Genomic DNA, 22338 nt, shown 5'->3' on the forward strand with positions numbered 1-22338 from the left:
TTCATTACAATGGTCAGTTCATATAACTAGACAAAGAAGGCTTGGAAGAAGAACGATGACAAAGAAGGGAAAAGGGAGAAAGACACAAAGAAGAAGGTGGAAAGAGAAAGAAAAATGGAAAAGAGCCAGAGGTAGAAGGGACCAAATTCATCTCTCCCCTCTTGGCTGCTACACTCTCCTTCCAGAATCTGTCAAAATTCTGCCATCTCTGCACCACAACATGGAAGCAGAATCTATCTCAAATTATTCACTGTACTTATGGAAACAGATTGTACAGTTCATATTCTTGTTTTAAAACAGTAACAAATAATCTGTTTTATTGAGGGACAATTTAAGAAAAAAGCATAATACCCATAGTCTGTTCTTTAAAGAAATTATTTCCTTTAATCACTGAAAAATGTAACCCCTGGAATTTCAGGAACTCTGAAAGGAGAATGAGCACATATTTTGCAGGCTGAGTCCATTTCCCTGCTCCTGATTCTGGGTTGGCCTCCAACTTGCTCTGACCAATAGAACGTGGCATAAATGATGTTGCGTGAGTTCCAAAGTGAGCTCCAAGAAGTCTGGCAGGAGTGTTCTGGTGGAACCTGCTCCTCCCAGATGTCCTTGATGATGAAAGACCCCATGGAAAGAGAGGCCCGGACATCTCAGCCTGCCCCCAGCAGTGTGTGAGGGGGCCAGGGTGAGCAGAGCAGAAGAAATGCCTCAGAATCACAAGAAATACAGATCACTGTTTTACGCCACTAAACTTTGGATGGTTGAGTACACAAAACCATCATTTTTTCTCCCTTGGGTCCCTGACTCTCAGCAACAATAACTTATATGTTAGGATTCATTTTAAAATCCCCAAAATGAAAAATTTATTGGGATATCCTATATAATAAAAGAGAAACATGAAAATTGACCGTACCTCTGCTATGTTCACCAGCCAATTAGGAGTATGCAAATTAACCCAACAAAGATGGAGGGTTAATTTGCATATACAGGCGCTGGGTAGAAAGCAGAGCGGGAGAGCCGGCGGAGAGTGGAGTGGCTTGGGGAGTTTGGCTCCCCAAGCCACCAGACAGAGAGCAGAGAGGGAGAGCTGGCAGCTTGGAGGACTTGGCAGAATGGGAGGCTGTGGGATGGAGACAGAGCAGGAAGGGAAAACCAAGAGCGTGGGGAGCACCAGGAATTCTGGGAATAGTAGTTCTGGTGGCAGATGGATCTCCTAGCCACTAGAGCTGCACTAGAGCAAAGTGAGCCTGGAGCAAGTTACTGTTGCGGTGGGGGATGGAGGGAAACCAAAGGTGAGAGACATAAGTAAAATCAGAGTGTCTAGGAAAATTAAAGGGAAGATATCCTAAAACTTCCAGGAAATCTCCACCAATGAAGCAAAGAAAAAAAAAAAGCCTCTATTCTGTGAGCAACAAACCAAACTGGGTTGGGGTCTCAGACAATTTGCTCATATGAATGCAAAGACAGACATAAACTCCCGGATTGGAGAGGGCTCCCCTGAGGGCTCCCAGATTGGAGAGGGTGCAGGTCGGGCTGAGGGGCCCACCACCCCGTGCAAGAATCTTCGTGCATCGGGCCCCTAGTAAAGAATATAATTAACAAAACTAATCTAGAAACTCATAGGATCAAACCAGAAAACAAATCATTCCTATGTCTGGATTTTTTTCTATGTGAGGCTATGTAATGGTTATAAACCTGTAAATTCTGTAACACAAAAGACTAAAGGATGAAACACCAGAGCACTGGAGCAAAGTCTGCTTTCCCAGAGACTCCTGGATGGCACTCGAAATCCTTTGCTGGTTGTTAGCAGGTTAACAAGCATTGCATGAGAACAGGCCCAGGCGTGGGGGAGAGTCTCAAGTACAAGGCAAGACTATTAAGGATGTCAAGTGTGGTCTCAAAGAGGCAAGAACCAAGGAGAGTGAAAGCACCACTTACCACTTGCATGGCGGAACTTCGGGGAGGATGGGGCTCGATGAGTAGCTGAGAAGGCGTCTGTCCAAAGCTTCGGATTTGAGCTTCAACAGCCTGAAAAAGGCACGGGCAAGTTTGAGGGTTAAGAGGTGCTAATCACAGGCAATAGAACCACAACTGTCACCTGAAAATGTCATTCCATACTTCTGGCTTGTTTCATGCTGAAAATCAGCCTCGTGTTTCCACAGTGGGGCTGAGCACCTGGCGAGGGCAGTGAGGGTGAGGTCATCCTATGGTACTGTGGGGGCCATTCCTGCAAAATCCTGCACAACGTTCTCATCTCGCTCAGTGATAGGAAACAGAAACCAGCTATTACAATCAGAAATTGTCCTTTCTGGCTCCATTTCTGTTTTCTTGCATTTTTTTGCTGCTTGCATCATCCCCGATGACTAAAGCTAATCTTTTACAGGTACAGAGAAAACCCATTGTGGCTTTGATTCTAGGCCCCATTTCATCCTGGACAGTAGAAAGGAGGAAGAAAGAAACAGAGCACCTGTGAGAATGGCTTGATGCTATTAGTTTTGCCATAGGAAGAGCATTGTTGTTGACAGTCTCTTTGAACTTAGGTGGCTAAGCAACAAAGTAAAAGCCATATGTTGCATCCAAGCATGCGATGGTTAAACCAGAAACTAAACATGTGTGTTATGTGTGTGCCCTGTTCGAAAGCTGTGTGCGTGCACCCTGTGCAAGGCACTCCCCTCCCAGGTTCTCCTGCACACCTCCACAGATGCTCACTTCCCATCACTAACGATTCCCCCAGCAGGGAAACTAGGACATGCCAGATGCCATCACTGTCTGTAATTATTTTACTTGTTTACTTGTTTATTTTGGATTCCTCCCACTAAAATACAAAAGGCCCATGAGAGCAAGGACCATATATAGCTTCTTCACTGTTGGATCCATAAGCTGATTGAATAGATGCTATGCTATGTGTGAGGGGAGGGGGAAAAAGAGATATATAAAGACTACTTTTACACCTCCCCAGTCATTGTTCTTAACTTCCAGGGTAGCAGGATGAAGAAAATCCCAGACTCATAAGAGAATATATGCTCATCATGTTATTTTTTTAACCCCTAAGAAAACAGGTCTTCAATTTTTATATGCTCTGCAGTGCTGTAGTAAATTAATAAATCATAAACAAGAAAATATAATCAATATCCAGCATTTTCTTTTTTTATTTAAAGAGAATAGCACTAATAACCTTTTACAATGAACTTGTCTGAAACAATGAGCAATTCACTCATTTGTGCACTCAATGATCATCAGCTATGTACAAAGGCAGGTCTCAATGTTTGAAGAATGTCTTCCTAATATAGGAAACAGGGTAGGTGTAATTGGATGTTTGAATAATAGTTGGATGCATTCAGTCCAGGAAGTTCAGGCATGCTCTGTGACTTGTGTGGGCAGTAAGGACTGGGAAGCACCTCTGTGTAAGCTGAGGGGTATGGTGGAGCAGTCTGGGTTTTGAAGTCAAACAGACTGTGTGCAAATCCTGAATGCACACCACTTATAAGCTATGTGACCTAGGGTAAGTTATTTAATCTCTCTCCGTTTTTATTTTCTCTCCTGTAAAATATGGGTAAGCATAGTGACCACTTCATAGTGTTATATTACGGATTAAATGATACAAATGTAAAAATACAGCAAAGTGCTTAGTACAGATTAGATGCTCAATACTATGCCGTCAACAAATATTCATTGAGGGCTACTAACACAACAATAATGAATCTTTATTTAGTACTTACTATTTACCAAAAACTTTTCTAAGTGATTTACAATCATATCATTTCATCTTTAAACTGTATGAGTACTTTGCTATATCCATTTTATAGATGAGGAAAATAATGCACAAGCAACTTAAATATCATGCCCAAGGTCACACAGAAATTAAGGGGCAGGCTCAAAACTGGCACCCAAGCAACTTCATTCTAGATCTCATACTCTCAACCATTCAGCTATCCTTTCTCTGTATCTGTAAGGGCCCATGGCAGGGCCTGGGGATAAGACTAAGCAAAAAAAAAACCATGAGCTTACAGTCTAATGAATGAATTAATAAGGTATCTCTATTATCATCACCATCATTATTGCAGTGCACTACGTTTGTTCAGACACAATCAGTAGAGCAGTGTGGCTAGGCAAAGGCTGGGAGATAAGACAGGGCCTAGGCTTTAGAAACAAGAAAAGAGGCCAACAGGAAGTGAAGAACAGAGATTAGGACCATTTCAGAACTGCATCTCAAGTTTTTTTTTGATGGGGGAAAATCAATTTATGATCAACATCAAGGAGAGTCTTGAGGTTGAGGAAGAAAAAATACAACAAAATGGCAACGTGAAGCCTAGTAGTAGTCACAAAGAAGAAAATTGGGGCACTGTTACGTTATGATATGTAGATTTGGGGGCTGAGTTTATGAATGTGAGCCTTATGTTTCTAAAAGAGCAGTTAGCAAAGCCAGTGCCCTTTCCCTTGACCACTGCCTTTGGTGGTCCCTGCCCAACAGCCCGAATGCCTGTTCCCTCTAAGAGAGAGGGGGAACAGGCAGTTTCTGCACTTGGCCTATGTTGTCGGATGGTTCAGAGTGCTAACCCTGACTTTACAAATTACCTGCTGTGTGACCTTAGACAAGTAGCCTAATCCTGTTTCCCATCTATAAACATAGATAATAATAACGCCCAGCTCATAGAATCATTTGGAAAATTAAATAAAATAATAAAGTGCTTAGCACAGTACCTAGTACATACAAAGCACTAAATGAAATGCTATATTGTTATTAGGTGTGGGGCTCAGTGTGATCCCCATTTAACACAGCTAGAATAGGGAAGGAATAAATACTTCAGGAGTTTATGATGATAATGATGAACACATTATTTAAGAAAACTGAAATCTGGATCGAGGTTTCAAAATACACTGCAGAGTTAAGTACCCGGAGACAGATCTCTTTGGAGGTTCCGAGAGCACTCTAAAACATAAGGAATTATATGCCCTAATCCTGGTGGAAGCTGTGGTATTTGGAAGAAAGGGATGAATATGCAAACCATGACCCAAGGAAAAATCAAAAAGTCCTGGAGACTGATGACTTTGAGCAATGACAAAAAGAAAAAAAGGTGAAACTAATTGCTTTCTTTTGAACTTGCATATTTGAGAGCGTGGTAAAGTAATGAATGGAAATACAGATTTCTGTTAGGGAGAACTAGTTTGGCAGGAGAAAGACAGCACATTTTATGTCAGAGGTGGAATCTGAAGCGATAGTGATAGCCATCTCTCCAGGTTGAGATGTACAATGAAAAAGGAAAGCCCAAGATTGGCTCTGAGGTGAGAGATGGGGGCATTGATCTGGGTGTCACTCGTATAAGAGAAATTTAAGTCGATCTTTTCCTCTCACTGTGGATATATATGTATGTTGTTTGAAGCAGCAGAAATGACTTTTTCAAATGAAATTTTACATGAAACTCCAATATATAAAAAACACAGAGATAAGGCTGTTCTACTTAGAAGGTGGGAGAAGCTTTACTAAGCTTCCTCAGCAGCTCCAGAGATGATTCTGAGAAATAGCAGGGCTTTGCAGCACAGTTAGAAACCCAGTGGTTAAGTTGCAGAAAGCAAATACAAGAGACACACTCACACAAGGACCTAGAGCTGAACCCCAGGAAACTCAGGTGTATGGTACAATATGGAGGAGACAGAGAGGAGGGATTGGTAGTGAGGAGCAGGATAGGATGATATGGAAGCCGACGAAGAGGAAGAGAGTTCCAATGACAGAGTGGTCAGCAATGCCAACTACTATAGAGAAACTAAGAATACAGACATTACTACATATAAACCTTTATTAGAGGCCCATTGCACAAAGATTTGTGCAAGAATAGGCCTTCCTTCACCTGGCTGCTGGCACCGGTTTTCCTCTGGCACCCAGGACTCAGGCCTTCGCTCCGGCCGGAGTCTTTGATCCGGCAGGCTTGGGAACCTTCGCTCCCAGCCCGAGTGGCGCCACCAAAGACTGCAAGCTCCCTGGCCGCGGGGCGGGAACTTCTGCCACGTCTTCGTTTACGGTGCTGGGGCTGGGAGCTTGCAGTCTTCGCTCCTGCCCCAGCGTGGCTGGTGAAGACTGCAAGCTCCCCATCCCACCCCCGGCCACTCAGCACGAACATTCACTGCGTCACCATGGCAACGCAGGCAAAGTTCCTGCCCCGAGGCTGGGGAACCTGCAGTCTTCCCTCATAGTGCTGGGGCTGGGAGCTTGCAGTCTTCGCTCCTGGCCCGAGCGCCACTCCTGTAGCTCCCTCTGCCACCCGCCCTCCTCCTCATAGCAGGTGTCCTGCCCTGCCTGGCTGCTCCGTGCCTACGTATGCAAATTAACCCATCTTTGTTGGGTTAATTTGCATACTCACTCATGATTGGCTGGTGGGCGTCGTGGAGGTATGGTCAATTTGCATCTTTCTCTTTTATTAGTGTAGATTATAGATGTATATTTAATGTAACTCGTCTTAATACTACATACCCTGCTTTGTATTTAATACTGTTTTGAAATAAAAGAAATATTGATGAGAAAACTTAAAAAATACCAATCTCCTCTCTTAAACACTTAAAGTCTTAACATCTATAATAATAAAAGCGTAATATGCTAATTAGATAAGATGGCCGAACAGCGGAACGACCGTCTGGACGACCTTCCGGATGAAGCTGGGGCTGCGAGGGCCGAGCCCCTTGCACGAATTTCGTGCATCGGGCCTCTAGTTTTAATATAATTAGCACATTATAGACCTCTTTGAGGAAAAGACTTTTTTCTTTTTTTAATTTCAGAGGGAGAGAGAGAGAGAAAGAGATAAGAGAAAGATAGAGAGAGATTTGTTGTTCCCTTATTTACACAATCTTTGCTTGATTCTTGTATGTGCTTTAAGAAACTGAGCTACCAGGCCAGGGCTTAAGACTTTTTTCAGGTCCTATAATATAGAGGCCTGATTATTCTGTCTCCATAACAGAATACAAGCTATATTATCCAACAAAGGTAAAAAATAATTCTCTTTCCAAGTCCTCAAGACAACTAAAAAGATTATAGAATTCTTAGACACAAATGCTTTATTTCTTGACTAACCTTTGAATTGTTGGTGATAAACATACAATAGAAAGAGCTTTTTCAAATGTGAAAAGTATGGAATAAGATTGTAAGGTAATGGCTATAACCCAAATATTTATAGTCACACTTTACATCATCAAATGATAATTCTAGATCCGTCTCACTGCTTCTAAGACTCACCTGCCATTTTTTATTCGCCTTGATCTCTGAAGCAGTTTCCACTGCTGATCACCCCCAGTCCACACCTTTATTTTTCTGGGGCTTCCATGCCCTTACACTAGCCTGGCTCTCCTTTATTCCACCATTTACTCTGTCTTTTGCTGGCTTCTACTCTTTCTCAGTCATAAATGAACTCATCACTGCGAGTTCTCTTTTAGTGGTCCCATTTTTGCAATTTAAACTTTCTGTCCTGGAAACCTTTTCTATTGTCATAACTTCAAACCTTACTTTTGTTTGATGATTTCCAAATCTAACACCAGAGCACCATCGATTTCTATGACGTGTCCACTCCACTTTTGCCTGATGCCCATCTATGTGTATCGGTGTGTGTCTCAGCACACCTGAAATTAACACATCTAAAATCTGGAAAAATTACCGTTATTCCAGCATTCCCCAGTCAAGGGTTAGACTCCTCTTTTCATTTTTTAATGCTCAAAATCTCACTGCCATTTAAAAATGTTACCTCTTTCTTTCATATATAATCAGTCACCAGATCCAATCACTTCTTTTAGACAATTTCTCATATTCATCACTCCTTTCTGAATCCAGGTTCCTTATCATTTCAGGTATTGAGACTATGGCAATGGTCTCCATTTAGTTTCCTCCTTCAGTGTACACCAAGTTTGCCCAAACTCTCCTTTTTGCAATATTCCCTTGATCCCCAGCACTTGAAAGATAAAGGCCTGATGCCAGGCAGTGAAGGTCTTCCTACCTCTCCAATGTTCATTCCTTCATCCAACTCCCTTTCCGTGTTCCTTTTCAGCGAGGCTCATTTTCTTCCACAAATATAACCAGCCATGCCTACCTTCTATCATTTCTCACACCACTGCCCTTCCTAGAATGGCCGCCCTCATCTTTAATTTGCTAAGACCTACCCATCTCTAGAAGACCCTGTTCACCTTGTTGGTGAACATTTCCCAATCTTTCAGCTTGTTCACACTGCCAATTACACACTTGATTTGGGCTTCCTTGTAAAGTTAACTTTTAATAGATTACTAGTCTGTCTCTACAACTAGACATAAGGGTCAGAATAACATATATTGTAGAGTTGTGCAGCAGGTAGAAGAGTACCTTGCACCTAGTATTCACACAACATAAAAGTTTACCAAGTGTCTCCTATATAGAAAGTCCACCCAGACTCTCAGCCTCATCTAGGGTCGTACTGGGATAAAACCGAGCTTGAGAGATGAGCACAGTTCTTGAGGGGAAAATAGGCGTGCAGGGGAGGATGGAATGTGTTATGCAAAGGCTGACAGCTACTATTACCAAGAGACCAAAAGAGCCTTTCAGGGAAGCTCTGAAAGATGTCACTGAAGGTGGTGATTCTCATTTCTTCAGCTCACACACCTGAGGGACGTGATAACACTCCAGTGTCTCACCAAAGCAGTGAGGCCAAGTCAGAAATCCTGGGGAAAATGTGCGATTGAAAAAAGCCCCTCAAGTAACTTGGCCTATCACTCTCTCTTCACTTTTTGCTTTAGCCCTTTGCATAGAGCAACAGAAAATTTCGAAGGGAGGTTAGGAATCACAGAAAACACACAGGTGTGAGGTTTAGGAAGTGGGATTGGTAACAGAGTAGCCAAATGAACTCTACCAAATGCCTAAACTGTTGTGAATGAACTTTCCTTTGTCTAGAGAGTTTTAATGCCAGGTGTTACCTTTTAAACATTTAAATTTGCAATGGAAGAGGATGATGAATCCCAATGTACCCATTAGTTAACTTCAATAATTATTAACACACTAGTGGCCCAGTGCATGAAATTCGGGCACATCAAAAGGGAATTAATTAGAGGAAATACTTTAAAGGGGAAATACTATTTGCCCTTTCTCTATAATAGAAGTGTTAGAGATGAAAGAAAATTAGTAAAATGTATATGAAAACATTCCTCCTGTCAGAGTCTGGGGCACACCATGGGACCCTGAGTCAAGTCCCCGCCCACCCACATGCACATCAAAATCGCAGACCCAGACCCGGCCAGTGCCCCCCCCCCCCCATTGGGCTAGATTCAGACCCAGCCAGTCCCACCCTTGTCAAACCCTGCCAGGCAGGGGGCATAGCCTCGGGTCCCCTGGCTTGGTGCCAGGATGGGGGGCGTGGCCTGAGGTCCCCCAGCCCAGACCAGGGCGGGGGGCGTGCCTTGAGGTCCCCCATCAAGCCCCGCCAGGTGGGGGACACAGCTTGAGATCCCCTGTCAAGCCCCGCTGGGTGGGGGGCATGGCCTGAGGTCCCCTGTCAAGCCCCGCCAGGCGGGGGGGCACAGCCTCAGGTCCCCTGGCCCAGCACTGGGAGGGGGTGCAGCCTCAGTTCCCCTGTCAAGCCCCACTGGGCGGGGGCGCGGCCTGAAGTCCGCTGTCAAGCCCCACCTGGTGGGGGGCGTGGCCTGAGGTCCCCCAGCCTGGCGCTGGGGTGGGGGTAGCAGCCTGAGGTCCCCTAGCCCAGCACCAGGACGGAAAGCGCACCTTGAGGTCCCCAGTCAAGCCCCGTTGGGCGGGGGGCGTGGCCTCAGGTCCCCTGGCCTGGCACTGGATCAGGGGGTGCGGCCTGAGGTCCCCTGTCAAGCCTTGCCAAGTAGGGGGAGCAGCCTGAGGTCCCCTGTCAAGTCCTGCCAGGTGGGGGCCATGGCCTGAGGTCCCGTTAAGCCCTGCCGGGTGGGGGACTCGGCCTGAGGTCCCCTGTCAAACCCCATGGGGGCGGGGGAGGGCATAGCCTCAGGTCCCTGCTGATTGCTCCTTAAGGCTCCTTATGGGAACTTGGCCTCAGCTGTGGGTGCAGCCATCTTTGTGACGGAGTGATGGTCAATTAGCATATTCCCTCTTTATTAGATAGGATTTGGCCTTCAGTCATCTTAAAGGAGCTCAGTCTAGGCCAGCCGTGGGCAAACTACGGCCCGCGGGCCGGATCCGGCTGTTCTATCCGGTTCTCTTGCTCTCCCCTCCGCTCCTTTACTTTGAATTTATATTAGTTCACACAAACACTCCATCCATGCTTTTGTTCCGGCCCTCCGGTCCAGTTTAAGAACCCATTGTGGCCCTCGAGTCAAAAAGTTTGCCCACCCCTGGTCTAGGCCATATGAAAAATAAGAGAGTATTCCTGCCTGTAAGCAGTTTATTTTATTTTATTTTATTTACCTCTACTGAGAACCTATACCGAGAACAAATATTCTACAATGACCAAAAGTTATAAACATTAGCCAGTAGCCTCATCTTTCTTTGGTGGGGATTAAACACAACTAGACTTGCAAGGAGATGTTCAAACTTAAAGTTGGAAATTTGATTATGTAACTTCTCTAGTAAAAATCTTTCCATCCAAATTCCTTATCCTGGGGTGGCACCACAGCACAGGGTTAAGTCTGCAGACTGGAATCAGACCCCCTCAGTTCAAACCTTAGCTCTCACACATTAGCGAGTGACTTTGGGCAAGTCACTCAACCTCCTATGCCTTAGTTTTCTCATCTAAAAATGGTAATAATAGTGGGTATTTTATTGGGTTGTTGTGAAGATTAAATGAGTTAATATAAGACAACAGTTCTTGACACATTGTAAGCTATCAGTAAGCGTCTGGTATTATTATAGCATACACATAAAAGACTTTAAACACAGTGGCTGGCTGGGGTTAAGCAAGCATTTAACGGATGTTACCAACTACTCAATTAAGATGAGTAATAGTAGAACTTAGCTCCTCTCTATGTTCCCAGTCTCATCCCCTGCCACTGTCCTCTCATACTCTATAATGTTAGAGGTTATGTGTCATACTGCATTTGTATATATTGTTTTATTTTCCTATTCCCTGTGTGGTTGCCCCTTTCTCATTCTTTGGGAAGTCTCTTTCCCATTCTCATCCAAACTGTTGCTGTCCCTCCCTGCCGGTCTTGGAGCAATGTGCATACTACCAACTTATCTAACATTCTAAATACTGGTTTTGTTTCTGTCTTATCAATTACACTGGAAATCTCCTCGAGACCAGAGACTGCCACATATTTCTGTGCTTCTGGGGGCTTGATGTATAGTAGATGCTCAATTCACTTAATGAATGAATGGCCATCTAAGTCAACATAATTCAGTGGGATGCAGCTAAGAAATATACTTCTACCACCATTACAGAGCAGTCCACCATAGAATAAAACATTCTACTAAACATTTCTACTAAAAAGCTTCCTTTATTATGTATCATTCTTATTCATCAATTCCCAATTATTTCTGTAAATAGCCTGTTACTACTTTCTATAATAAAACCTGAATTCAGCAGGCAGCATTCCAGATGTTGAAATACATAGCAATAAAAAAGACTATGCAAATACTTCGAGACATTCTAGTAAAACCACATTATTTATATTTTATAAACAGCATCTCAAATATTACCTAGAGAATTTATTAATGGATTTCCAAATGGAAATATTATGAAAAGACTTTCAACAGGTTGTGTATTCTATTGTTTTCTGTGCCAACTATTGCATACTTGCATGATTTTATGGCTATATATAGAGAGAAAGAGATAGTACATCTGAGAGAGAATACAGATACACACATTAGATTCAATGAAAGGAAGAAAGATAAAGAAAAGAAATAAAGGTCAAGGAAAGCAGACTTGGCTTAGTGACAATGCAGTATTTGGCTTCAATTTAATAATGACTATTTTAGTCTCTCTGAACTAGTCTTTTTAATCCGAAGGAGGAAACAATTTTACTCAATACAACACTTAGTAACCAACAATAAAGTTGTAAAATTTTATTTTAAGATGGATTTGGGGAAGAAATTACAAACATATGGACACAGTTAAAATAAACACACATGCACACTGCTTTTTTTAAGCACACAATTCTGAAAATGAATTTTATCCCCTATATATTTACATCTAAAAGCACTATAAAATTGAGATAGAGAAATTTAAAAAAAATATATTAAGAAAAAATGTGCCATTTATTAATATATTAAAATTTTCTGACATTACCAAGAAAATTCTAGAAAGCTGTCTTAAGATTCTAGAGAAATTCTTTACCAAGAAATGTTTAAAAATTCAAACAAGACTTCATATTTGGATTTCAGAGTCAATTAGAATTTCAATATTTTAAGAGTCACATTAAGACCACCAGTGATTCCATCACATTAATATGTGTTACGTATCATGTTCACTTATGCCAGTATTCCCCTCGCCCTTCCACAGTTGAACTTAAGCTAGAGAAAAGCCTGTTGGATATTCCACTCAAAGTTTAATGATCAACGTTTTAGGTGACTAGCGCAGTGCCCTTTGGGGACACTACAACATCTAGCTCTGGTATCAGCAAATTTAAAAAGTGCACTACTCAAATGACTGCTTAGTCATTCTATGTTGGAGTTGGTGCAGACTAATTCTTAACCTATGAAAGAAATACCAAGTTACCTTTTAGTAGTCAGAGCATTAAAGGCATCAAAAATTTTAAAAATTGCGTAAAAGCCTAATTCAAATTTTTAAAAAAGGAATCATTTAATATTGAAATGTAAACATTCAAGGTGCCCTAGAAATAAAAAAATACATAAAATTCAAATTTTTAAACAAAGGAAATAGCCTATCAGAAAAAAAATGTCATGGCTATAGTAGCATATGAAATATTTAAAACTCAACCAGATAAATGTTCAAAATATAGACCAGACGATATTTAATCAGCAAAATAGACAAAATAATCCATAGAGAAAAGGGCTATGATGAAGAAATAAGTTAAATCAAAGAGAAATCTATGTAAATTCAGACTTGAAAGACTTTTTCTTTAATTTTGAGAAATTAGACATAGAGAAAAACAATAATTTGGTTTTTATGTTTTCAAATAAAGATTGAGCTATTGATTCCCATTCTATAAATTCTCATAAGGAAAGAATTAGATGAATGCAAAAAAATATTTAAAAGTATTATAGCATCCTATAACAGTAAAAATTAGGGAAAAGCTACTTAACCTATGATAATGAAATACTATGTACTCAGTTGAGTTGAATATACCTGAAATGGAAAGTAGTGTGCAATACACTGATAAAAGAAAAATTCCTAATTATGAAAGAATATAGGATGTGATCTCAGTTAGGTAAAAACCTAAATTTAAAAATATAAACACACATATACTTACATGTGTTATATGAGTTCACATAAAATTAAAAAAGAGAAACTAAAAACACTCTTTACCAAGAAATCTTTATACATACATGGATACACACTATATAAAATCTGGAAGAGAATGTAATAAACTATTACCAGCTGTTATTCCTGGTGAGGTTTGGCTTCTCACAGAAAGCATGTGTGAGAAGCCAAAAAATAAAGAATAACAAAAATAAAGAATAACAAAACCATTTCATTTTGAAAAAAATTCTAAAACTAAAAAACTATAAAAATCTAAAGAAAAATCTGTCGACATCGGATAGAGTTTTATGAGGTTTAAATTTCCCATTCATAGTGTAGCCAGAAGAACTTTTTAAGCATCTAGGAACAACTCTAGTTGATAAATTGGTTGTAACTATGAAATCAGCAGACCTTGCTATAAAGTTAAATTTTATTTTTAGTTCATTTCCTAATTTATTTCTATCAGATTTCAAGGAGCCATTAGTTTTAGCAACAGTTTACCATCATTTAGTATAAATTAAATATTTAGAAAGGTGTATACATTTTATAAGTATATGCTTTTTACAATGCAACAGGTATCTGGAGGCATAAACATGTCATGATGGTATTGAGTACATAAAGAGCAAAGAGAAAGAGTAGCTTGTTAAATATTGTAAAACATTAAAAAATAAGAATGCAGTGATAAGAATTCAAGAGAAAGAGAAAATTAGGGTGGGAAAGGGGTAACTTACCCATCTACTCAATAGTATTATGGAAATTACTAGGGTAAAACTAACTAATTATAAATTTTGAAAATATTCACAGATTTCCCATTAGTGCCTTTAACTGAGCCTATACATTCCAGGCACATTAAATCGAAGCCTCGCCCAACCTCACTACAATCTCCACTTCTTGTAGCTGTCCATCCACTGCAGCATAATCCCAGCTGCCAATCTGAAATAAACCAGCTAGTCAGAGCAGACATAACCAACAGAAACAAATGTCACTCAATAATGTTCAGCGGCACTGTGCTCATGGATAATTTCAAACAGTATCTCTGTCTAGAACATTGATGTGCTCATTCAAAACACCTCCATCTCCAGCTACTGGAAATGAGTAGATAAAGCCGCCTGCCTAGAAAAATAAGTGGAATGCCGCTTCAAAGGACTTTCCAATGTTAAGAGGCAAACACAGTGAAACACAGTGGAAAGTTCTTAAAGAAAAATCAGGGGAATTAATTTTCTGCATTCAACAGTTTAAATTGTTTCGTAAAACCAGAAAAGTATGGTTAAACTATGTCATAGAAAGAAGCAATCATTAGGTCATTCATTTGGTAAGTATCATTTAGTCTATTTTCTCAATAGTATTTGTAAGCATCCACTACAGGAAAACCCTGAAAAGAGGTTCATACAGTGAGAAGTCAGATTGACTTCAAGGAACTTAAAATGTGAAATGCAACACACACACACACACACACACACACACACACACACACACACTTACTTCAATTACACAGTACTGGCAGGGACAGAAAGAGGTAAGAACAAATTTACTGTTATTACATCCTATATAATAAAGATGTAATATGCAAATTGACCTTCACACAAGATGGCTGCCTACGATCAGGCGAGTAGGGGGGTTAGTTAGGGACGACCAAACTACTGAACAAGAAGGCTACATGGGGTGACCAGGCAGGCAGGGGGTTTAGTGAGGGATGACCAAATGACTGAACAGCAGGCTTTGTGGGGTGACCAAGCTGGCAGGGGGGTTAGTGAGGGACAACCAAATGACTGAACAAGCAGACTGCATGGGGTGACCAGGCTGGATGGGGTGACCAGGCTGGCGGGGGGCGGGGGGATGTTAGTGAGGGATGACCAAATGACTGAACAGTAGGCTGCATGGCACGACCAGGCCAGCAGGGGAGCTGTGAGGGGCGACAAGGCCAGCAGGGGGAGGCAGTTGGGGGGCGACCAGGCCAGCAGGGAGGGGGTAGTAAGAGGCGACCAGGCCAGCGGGGGGGGGGGGGGGGTAGTTAGGGGCGAGCAGGCCGGCAGGGGGTGAAGTTGGGGGTGACCAGGCCATCAGGGGGGGCAGTTGGGGGTGACCAGGCCATCAGGGGGGGCAGTTAGGGGCGACCAGGCCTGCAGGCAGGTGAGCGATTAGGAGCCAGCGGTCCAGGATTGTGAGAGGGATGTCACTGCCAGATTAGGCCCAATCCCAGGGATCGGGCCTAAACTGGCAGTTGGACATCCCCCAAGGGGTCCTGGATTGGAGAGAGTGCAGGCTGGGCTGAGGGGACCACACCCCATGCATGAATTTCATGCACTGGGCCTCTAGTAGTTTAATAATACTTAACATTTAAAAAATTTTCACTTGACTCAAATATTTGTTTCACAAATACTAATAGAATGTCAGTTGCTGCTTTGCACTGATAATGAAAAGTAAAAGTAGTGATTATACTCTAAGTAGAAATATATTCTTTGGTAGAAATAAAAGAAAACAAAGTTGTTCTTCTGAACATTTAGAAAATTGTCATACATACAATCTTATATAAATTTTTCCAGTCTATGAAATTTTTTCTTCACCTTAACCTTTCTATAAGCTTGTATTTAGTTTAAAATTTAGAGAACAAAATTCAATCACTTGATTTGAAACTACTTTTCTCACTCTTGATTTAAAATGATGTATCAAAGCCCAACCAGCATGGCTGAGTGGTTGAGCATCAACCTATGGGCCAGGAGTTCTCGGGTTTGATTCCCTTTCAGGGCACATGCCCCAGTTGTGGGCTCTATTACTAGTGCAAGAGGCAGCCGATCAGTGATTCTCTCTCATCATTGATGTTTTTCTCTCTCTCTCTCCCTCTCTCTTCCTCTCTGAAATCAATAAAAACATTAAAAAATAATAAAAAATTACGTAACATAAAATCATACACTTGAATTCTATATAATCTTATTAACTAATGTCACCCCAATACATGTAATTAAGAGTTTTAAAAATAATCAGCACTGAAACTATTATAAATGTAATATAATCTCAATAAAATAAAATAAAGTAAAATAAAATAAAATAAAATATGGTGCCTAAAGGAAGCAGAGGTTCATGACAGAAATCATCAGCATAACAGAATCGCTCAGGATTCCTTGGATTGTTGATAGTGAAATAAAATCATAAAAATATCAATACTTTGCTGCTATGTCCTTGGATGCGCAATTCAGCCAGAACTATTTAACAAAGAAGTCTGCAATAGGCACAATAACTAGCAAAAAACATAGATTAGCTTTGCTGACAACTCTGATGTCCATTTGGTTCACTAAGGGAAACATTGATTATTGTGGTTTTGATATACAAGAAAGTCTGGTATAATTTCAAGGTATTTTTTATGTAGGTTTTCAATTAAAACTTGACTAATCCTTACAGTTTATTTGGCTTTTCATTGTACAGTTCCTGCCCTGCACTGTGTCAAATATGCCATCTGGGTAACACACTTCTGGCCAGAGATGCTGCAGCATTATGTCTGTAACACTGAATTGTGGCTGCATAAAACCTTAACTTACTGCATTTAATACTTCTAATTTACTCTGTTACTATAACCATCACAATCATGTTGTCCTATTGTCCTTCTCTTAAATCTCCCTGTAGTCACAAAAAAGACTCCTGCCCCACCTGCTTGAACTGGGCTGGCAGACCATTCCCCCAACTATTTAACAAATGTTAACAATGCTATAAATACCAATTGTGTTTATGCTTTCTGAAAGATTCACTGCAGCCAGTCTCCTGCAACAGCGTTAGAGCTGAAATAAGCTGTTGACTCCCACCACGAGAGTGATTGAATTCTAAGCCAAAAATGCTTTTCCTTGGATAAGATATCTGATTTGCTACTGCTGTCATGAAGCTGAGGTCATGTAAACTTAAACACTGCTGCTGCTGCTTTTGGAAAACAGACCTTCTCAGAGTGATTATGTGTTGCTCAAACAGCATTTGGAAGGATAAATTTAGAAGAGAGAAAACCAGCCCCTGACACTAAACACAACTCAGAGAGAAATTTCAGGTCTGACTTCCATGTTGAGACTCGTCGCATATAATCCTTTAAATGGAGCAGCATCATGGCTCTCCTGCCCCTCTTCCCTACCCATCTATGTAAATAGATCTGAGTTCCATATTACAAAGGAAATTAATGTCTTTAATTTCTGAACTCACATAAACATTGTATTTGTTTGAAAAGAGAGAAAATGACACTTCCGGAGGAAATGTAGGAAGGACTTACAGCGAGGGACACGATGAAAGAGCATAGACAATAATATTGTTTGTATTAATGTTGCTCCTGAGCAACACCTATCTGCAGTGTGTCAGCAGCCTTTGAATCGCGCCCCCCCCCTGCACCCCGACTCACCCCAGGCTCTGCTCGTGGACCCCTTACACAATGGCTGCTCAGACCCCACGCTCTGCCTCTATTTTCCCTTTTATCAAAACCTATTACCAAATCCTGTGCACAGACAATGGATGATTGGAAAGGGTTGTTTAAAAACACACACACAAGATTTGTAAGCAAATAAATGATCTCTGATGATAGAATTTTAAGCATTAGCAAATGCGATGTATTCTATGGCAGAGTCTTCTTCGGTACCTATCAAACCACATGATGTAGGAACTGTCATAGCTGATGTCAGCATATGACTCAGGCATTAGTTAACGAAGTCCAAATTTGGGGGTGAGGTCTTTCCACTTTTACTTTATACTTTCATATTATTTGAATTTTATATAGTTAACATGTATTACTTTGATAAATGCGTTCTTAAAGTCCTTTATATAACTACTAGAGGCCCGGTGCATGAAATTCACGCACACGAGGGCAGGGGATGTCCCTCAGCCCAGCCTGCACCCTCTCCAATCTGGGACCCCTCAAGGGACATCCCTCTCACAATCCAGGACTGCTATCTCCCAACTGCTCACATGCCTGCCTTCCTGATTGCCCCTAACTGCTTCTGCCTGCCAGCCTGATTGATGCCTAACCACTCCCCTGCCAGCCTGATTGATGCCTAACTGCTCCCCTGCCAGCCTGATTGCCCCTAACTGCCCTCCCCTGCAGGCCTGGTCCCCCCCCCCCCAACTGCTCTCCCCTGCAGGCCTGGGTCCCCCCCAACTTCCCTCCTCTGCCAGCCTGGTCACACCCCCAACTGCCCTCCTTTGCAGGCCTGGTCCCTCCCAACTGCCCTCCCCTGCTGGCCTGATCGCCCACAACTGCCCTCCCTTGCAGGCCTCGTCCCTCCCAACTACCCTCCCCTGCTGGGCCACCTTGTGGTGGCCATCTTGTGTCTACATGGGGGCATCCATCTTTAACCACATGGGGGCAGCCATCTTGTATGTTGGAGTAACGGCCAATTTGCATATTACTCTTTTATTAGATAGGATTTAATTATACACAGACACAAATACACACACAGACACACACACACAGACACACACACACACACACACACACACACACCACTAAGTAGTAACCCCAAGATACAGAATTCACAAATCTTAGGTCAAAAGCCTTCTTGTTTTTAGAAAAAAATGACAAGAACTACAATTAATGTGACATATCTAAGATATTTTCCCTAACAGTAGAGGTTATCTGACTGATCTTCAAATATGATGGAAAAAATGAAGAAATTAACTCAAATAGCTAAAAAGTATGACAAAAATCATATCTCAGGGAGTAAAATAGTAAATAAGAGATTGGAGTTACTCACATAAAGATCATTATACAAAGTCACTATCTTAGCAACAGCAAACATGGCCAAAAAACAGAAAATAATAAAAAAGACCTCCAAACAGCAAAAGCAGTCAGAATCCTTATCCTCATGTTAATGTGCATCACAGGTTCAGATTTTTAAGCAGAGACTTTTCCCCTCAAAAGAGAAAAAGAGTTGGGGGTTGGCTTTTACTCCTTGATTTTAAAGCTAAACAGAAAAGTAGCAAATGAAACAATTCCATGGTCTCACTAACCAAAGATAGTGACCATTTTTGGCTACATGACCATATGCATATGCACATGCAAAATTTGTGTCTCATATTTCATAACATAATCTGTTTTTCACTGTACTATGGCAAAATATAATTCCATGGCAATACATGCAGACCTATATAGCAATATTTCTGGTGCTATATATAGCATTCCACTGTACGGATTTACCAGTATTTATTAAACCAGTTCTCTATTGTTAGACATTTATGTGGGGTTTTAAAATATTTTTATTGATTTTTAGAAAAAGAGGAAGGTAGAGGGAGAGAGAAAAACAATAAACCCCGCAAGCTAGGCATGTGCCCTGACTGGGAATCAAACCAGCAACCTTTCACGGTTTGGGATGATGACCAACCAAGTGAGCCACAATGGCCAGGGCTATGCATTTGTTTTAAAACACTGTACAACTGAACCTTTTTTTTTTTTTTTGCATACTTGCTCAGTTATTCCTTTTGGTTAAGTGCTAAATGCATGAATATTTTAAAAAGTGATACAGACTACTATAAAGACTCAACTTATTTTGACCCTCACCAAATATATAAAAATGTCTGCTTTCAAACCAACATTAGGAACTTTCACGTTTTAAATCTTACATAATTTCATATGAATAAATACTACTGAATTTTAAATTGAATTTCATTGATTACTAGTGAGGATAAACTATTTTTCATTTGTGGGTTGTATTTCATCTTTTGTGGAGTATCTGTTCCTGATATCTGGATGTTCAAAAACTTCAGTTTTTATGTAGCCAAATACATCCATTTTCTTAATGACTTTTGATTTTGATAGTAGCCTTACAAAATGGGCCCTTTATTTCAAGTTTATAAATCTACTCAGCTATATTATCTTCTAAGTTATAGTTTCACTTTTTTATACTTATAACGTTCTTTATACCAAATAAATATATATATCATTTATAATTTCTTTCACTTTAAGATGTGAAATAGGGATCTGAATTAATTTATATTCTAGACAATTAGCTAGATGTCCTATATCACACATCGAATAAGAAACCTTTTCCCAGTGATTTAAAGTACCACCTTTATGATATCCCCTCATATGTAATATGTCTATTTCTGGAAGCTCTATTCTGCTCCACTGAACCTCTAAGTTCCTTCACTAAAACACGTCTTGATTACTGTAGTTTATGTTTTTGTATCTGGTAGAGTAATCAAAACCTATTTATTTTACCTTTAATTTAGTTCTACCAAATCTGGTTACTTGGTTTCTCTGACTATCGCATCTAAGACACAATAAATTGTAGAGTAGGTGGATGGGTGCCAGAAAGTAGACAGACATACTTGACACAGTAACAAGAAGTGAGAACTGATGGCTTGAGGGCAGAAATAGGGAAAAGATTAAAAGAGCACAAGAAGCAAAAAAAAAAAAAAAAGAAAAGAAAGAGCACCATGGAATTCTTTAGTTTAAGGTCAAATGTAGCACAGAACAATGATTAATATTAATAACAAAATATCATATTCTCTAATTATACTCCTCACTTACCTTTGTTCACTATCTTACTGTAAAATGGCCTCTACTAAAAATGGTAGAACCATTGTTTTTCAAGTATACATATTATAAATATTGACTATTCCCAATGCGAGTCAAGTCTCAATAGATTTCAAAGAATATCATCCATACCACACTTTAGCTCTAAATTCAGTTAAAATTAGTAACAAAAAAATAAGTAGATGAGAGTTATGGAGACAATCCCCACTGAAGACATGACCTTTAAGCTGAGGCATACGTGACAAAGAACCAGCATGTGAAAATTGGGGACAGTCAGAGAGAATGGCTATCCTAAAAAGGTGCTAAGTCAGTGATGACCTTCACCTGACTAGGAACAGAAAGAAGGTCAGGGGACAGGACACATGAATGAGGAAGAGAAGAGCATGGCATGAGATCAGAGACATAGGCAAGCCCAGATCATATGGATTGAGTAGGATTTTGTTCTATATTTAAGATGAAATAGGAAGGTTTAAATAGAGGAGTGACATGATCTGATTTACTTTAAACTATCATTTTGGCAGTCTCAGAGCACATCACAATATACACAATTTTTTAAAAATTTCTTTCTGACCTACTAAAACTCCATCAATGAACTGTTTTATACTAAGGGCTAAATAACTGAGCTCTCAACTTTTGAATATAGCAAATATCATTTATATGAGAATTCGTGGGTGCATTCTGGATAAGAATATAAAAATGTTCTAGAAATCATGCCTATAAATATATATTATATTCTAAATATATTAAAAGAATTATTTAAGGAACATGCTTATGTTACATTACTTTATTGTGAATGTGTTTTTTTCCTTTAATAAAAATATTTCTTATTCATATCTCATCTTGAATTCAATTATCCTATTTTTCTCTCCTTCTGAATTTCTTCTTTCCCTAATTTTTATTTTTTTTAAAAATGGTGTTAGGCTTGATAAGATCTTAATACATTTGATAGGTATGAAGGAAGATAAGTGAATCAGTCAAACCAAATTCAGTGGAATTAATCAGAAAATAACCAACTTTAATTATTTTTGTAACTTGTCTATAAAAGAATATATGTACTCACCACAAGAAAAATTATGTAACTGTGTATGATGATGGATGTTAACTAGACTTATTATGGTAATCATTTTTGCAATATATACAAATATTAAATCCTTATGTTATACACCTGAAACTAATATAACATGTCAATTATGCCTCAATTTTTTAGAAATGCAAAAAAAAAAAAAGGAATGCCATGCTAGGAAAACAGCAGATTGAAAAAAAAGGTAAAGGAAGAGAAAAAGGGAAAAAAATAGAACCAAAGAGGCAGAGAAATAAAGGAGAGTAAAGAGGATTTTTAGGTAAATAGTTAAAGATAAGAATATATCCTTTAGTTGGAGGTCACAGATATTTGAAAACATTAGCATATTTGCTTGAAAAATAATTCTTTCAGCTGTGTGATCTATGCAAATGCAGACAATGTTGTATATTGATAACCCAGCTGTTTTCTAAAAATTAAAAACA

At 40.1% G+C, this 22338-nt stretch overlaps 1 protein-coding gene across 3 annotated transcripts in view; it reads right to left on the bottom strand.

Moving 5' to 3' along the window:
* The window catches only part of LRBA (LPS responsive beige-like anchor protein), a 526493-nt gene that overhangs the window by 42717 nt on the left and 461438 nt on the right, over positions 1–22338 (bottom strand). For all 3 annotated transcript variants that reach the window (XM_080671788.1, XM_080671787.1, XM_080671786.1), the window contains one exon: positions 1936–2025. In XM_080671788.1, the coding sequence (XP_080527914.1) occupies positions 1936–2025 (90 nt within the window). The remainder of the gene's footprint in view (positions 1–1935; positions 2026–22338) is intronic.

The sequence above is a fragment of the Plecotus auritus genome (assembly GCF_963455305.1).
Source record: "Plecotus auritus genome assembly, chromosome: 6".
Classification (NCBI taxonomy): domain Eukaryota; kingdom Metazoa; phylum Chordata; class Mammalia; order Chiroptera; family Vespertilionidae; genus Plecotus; species Plecotus auritus.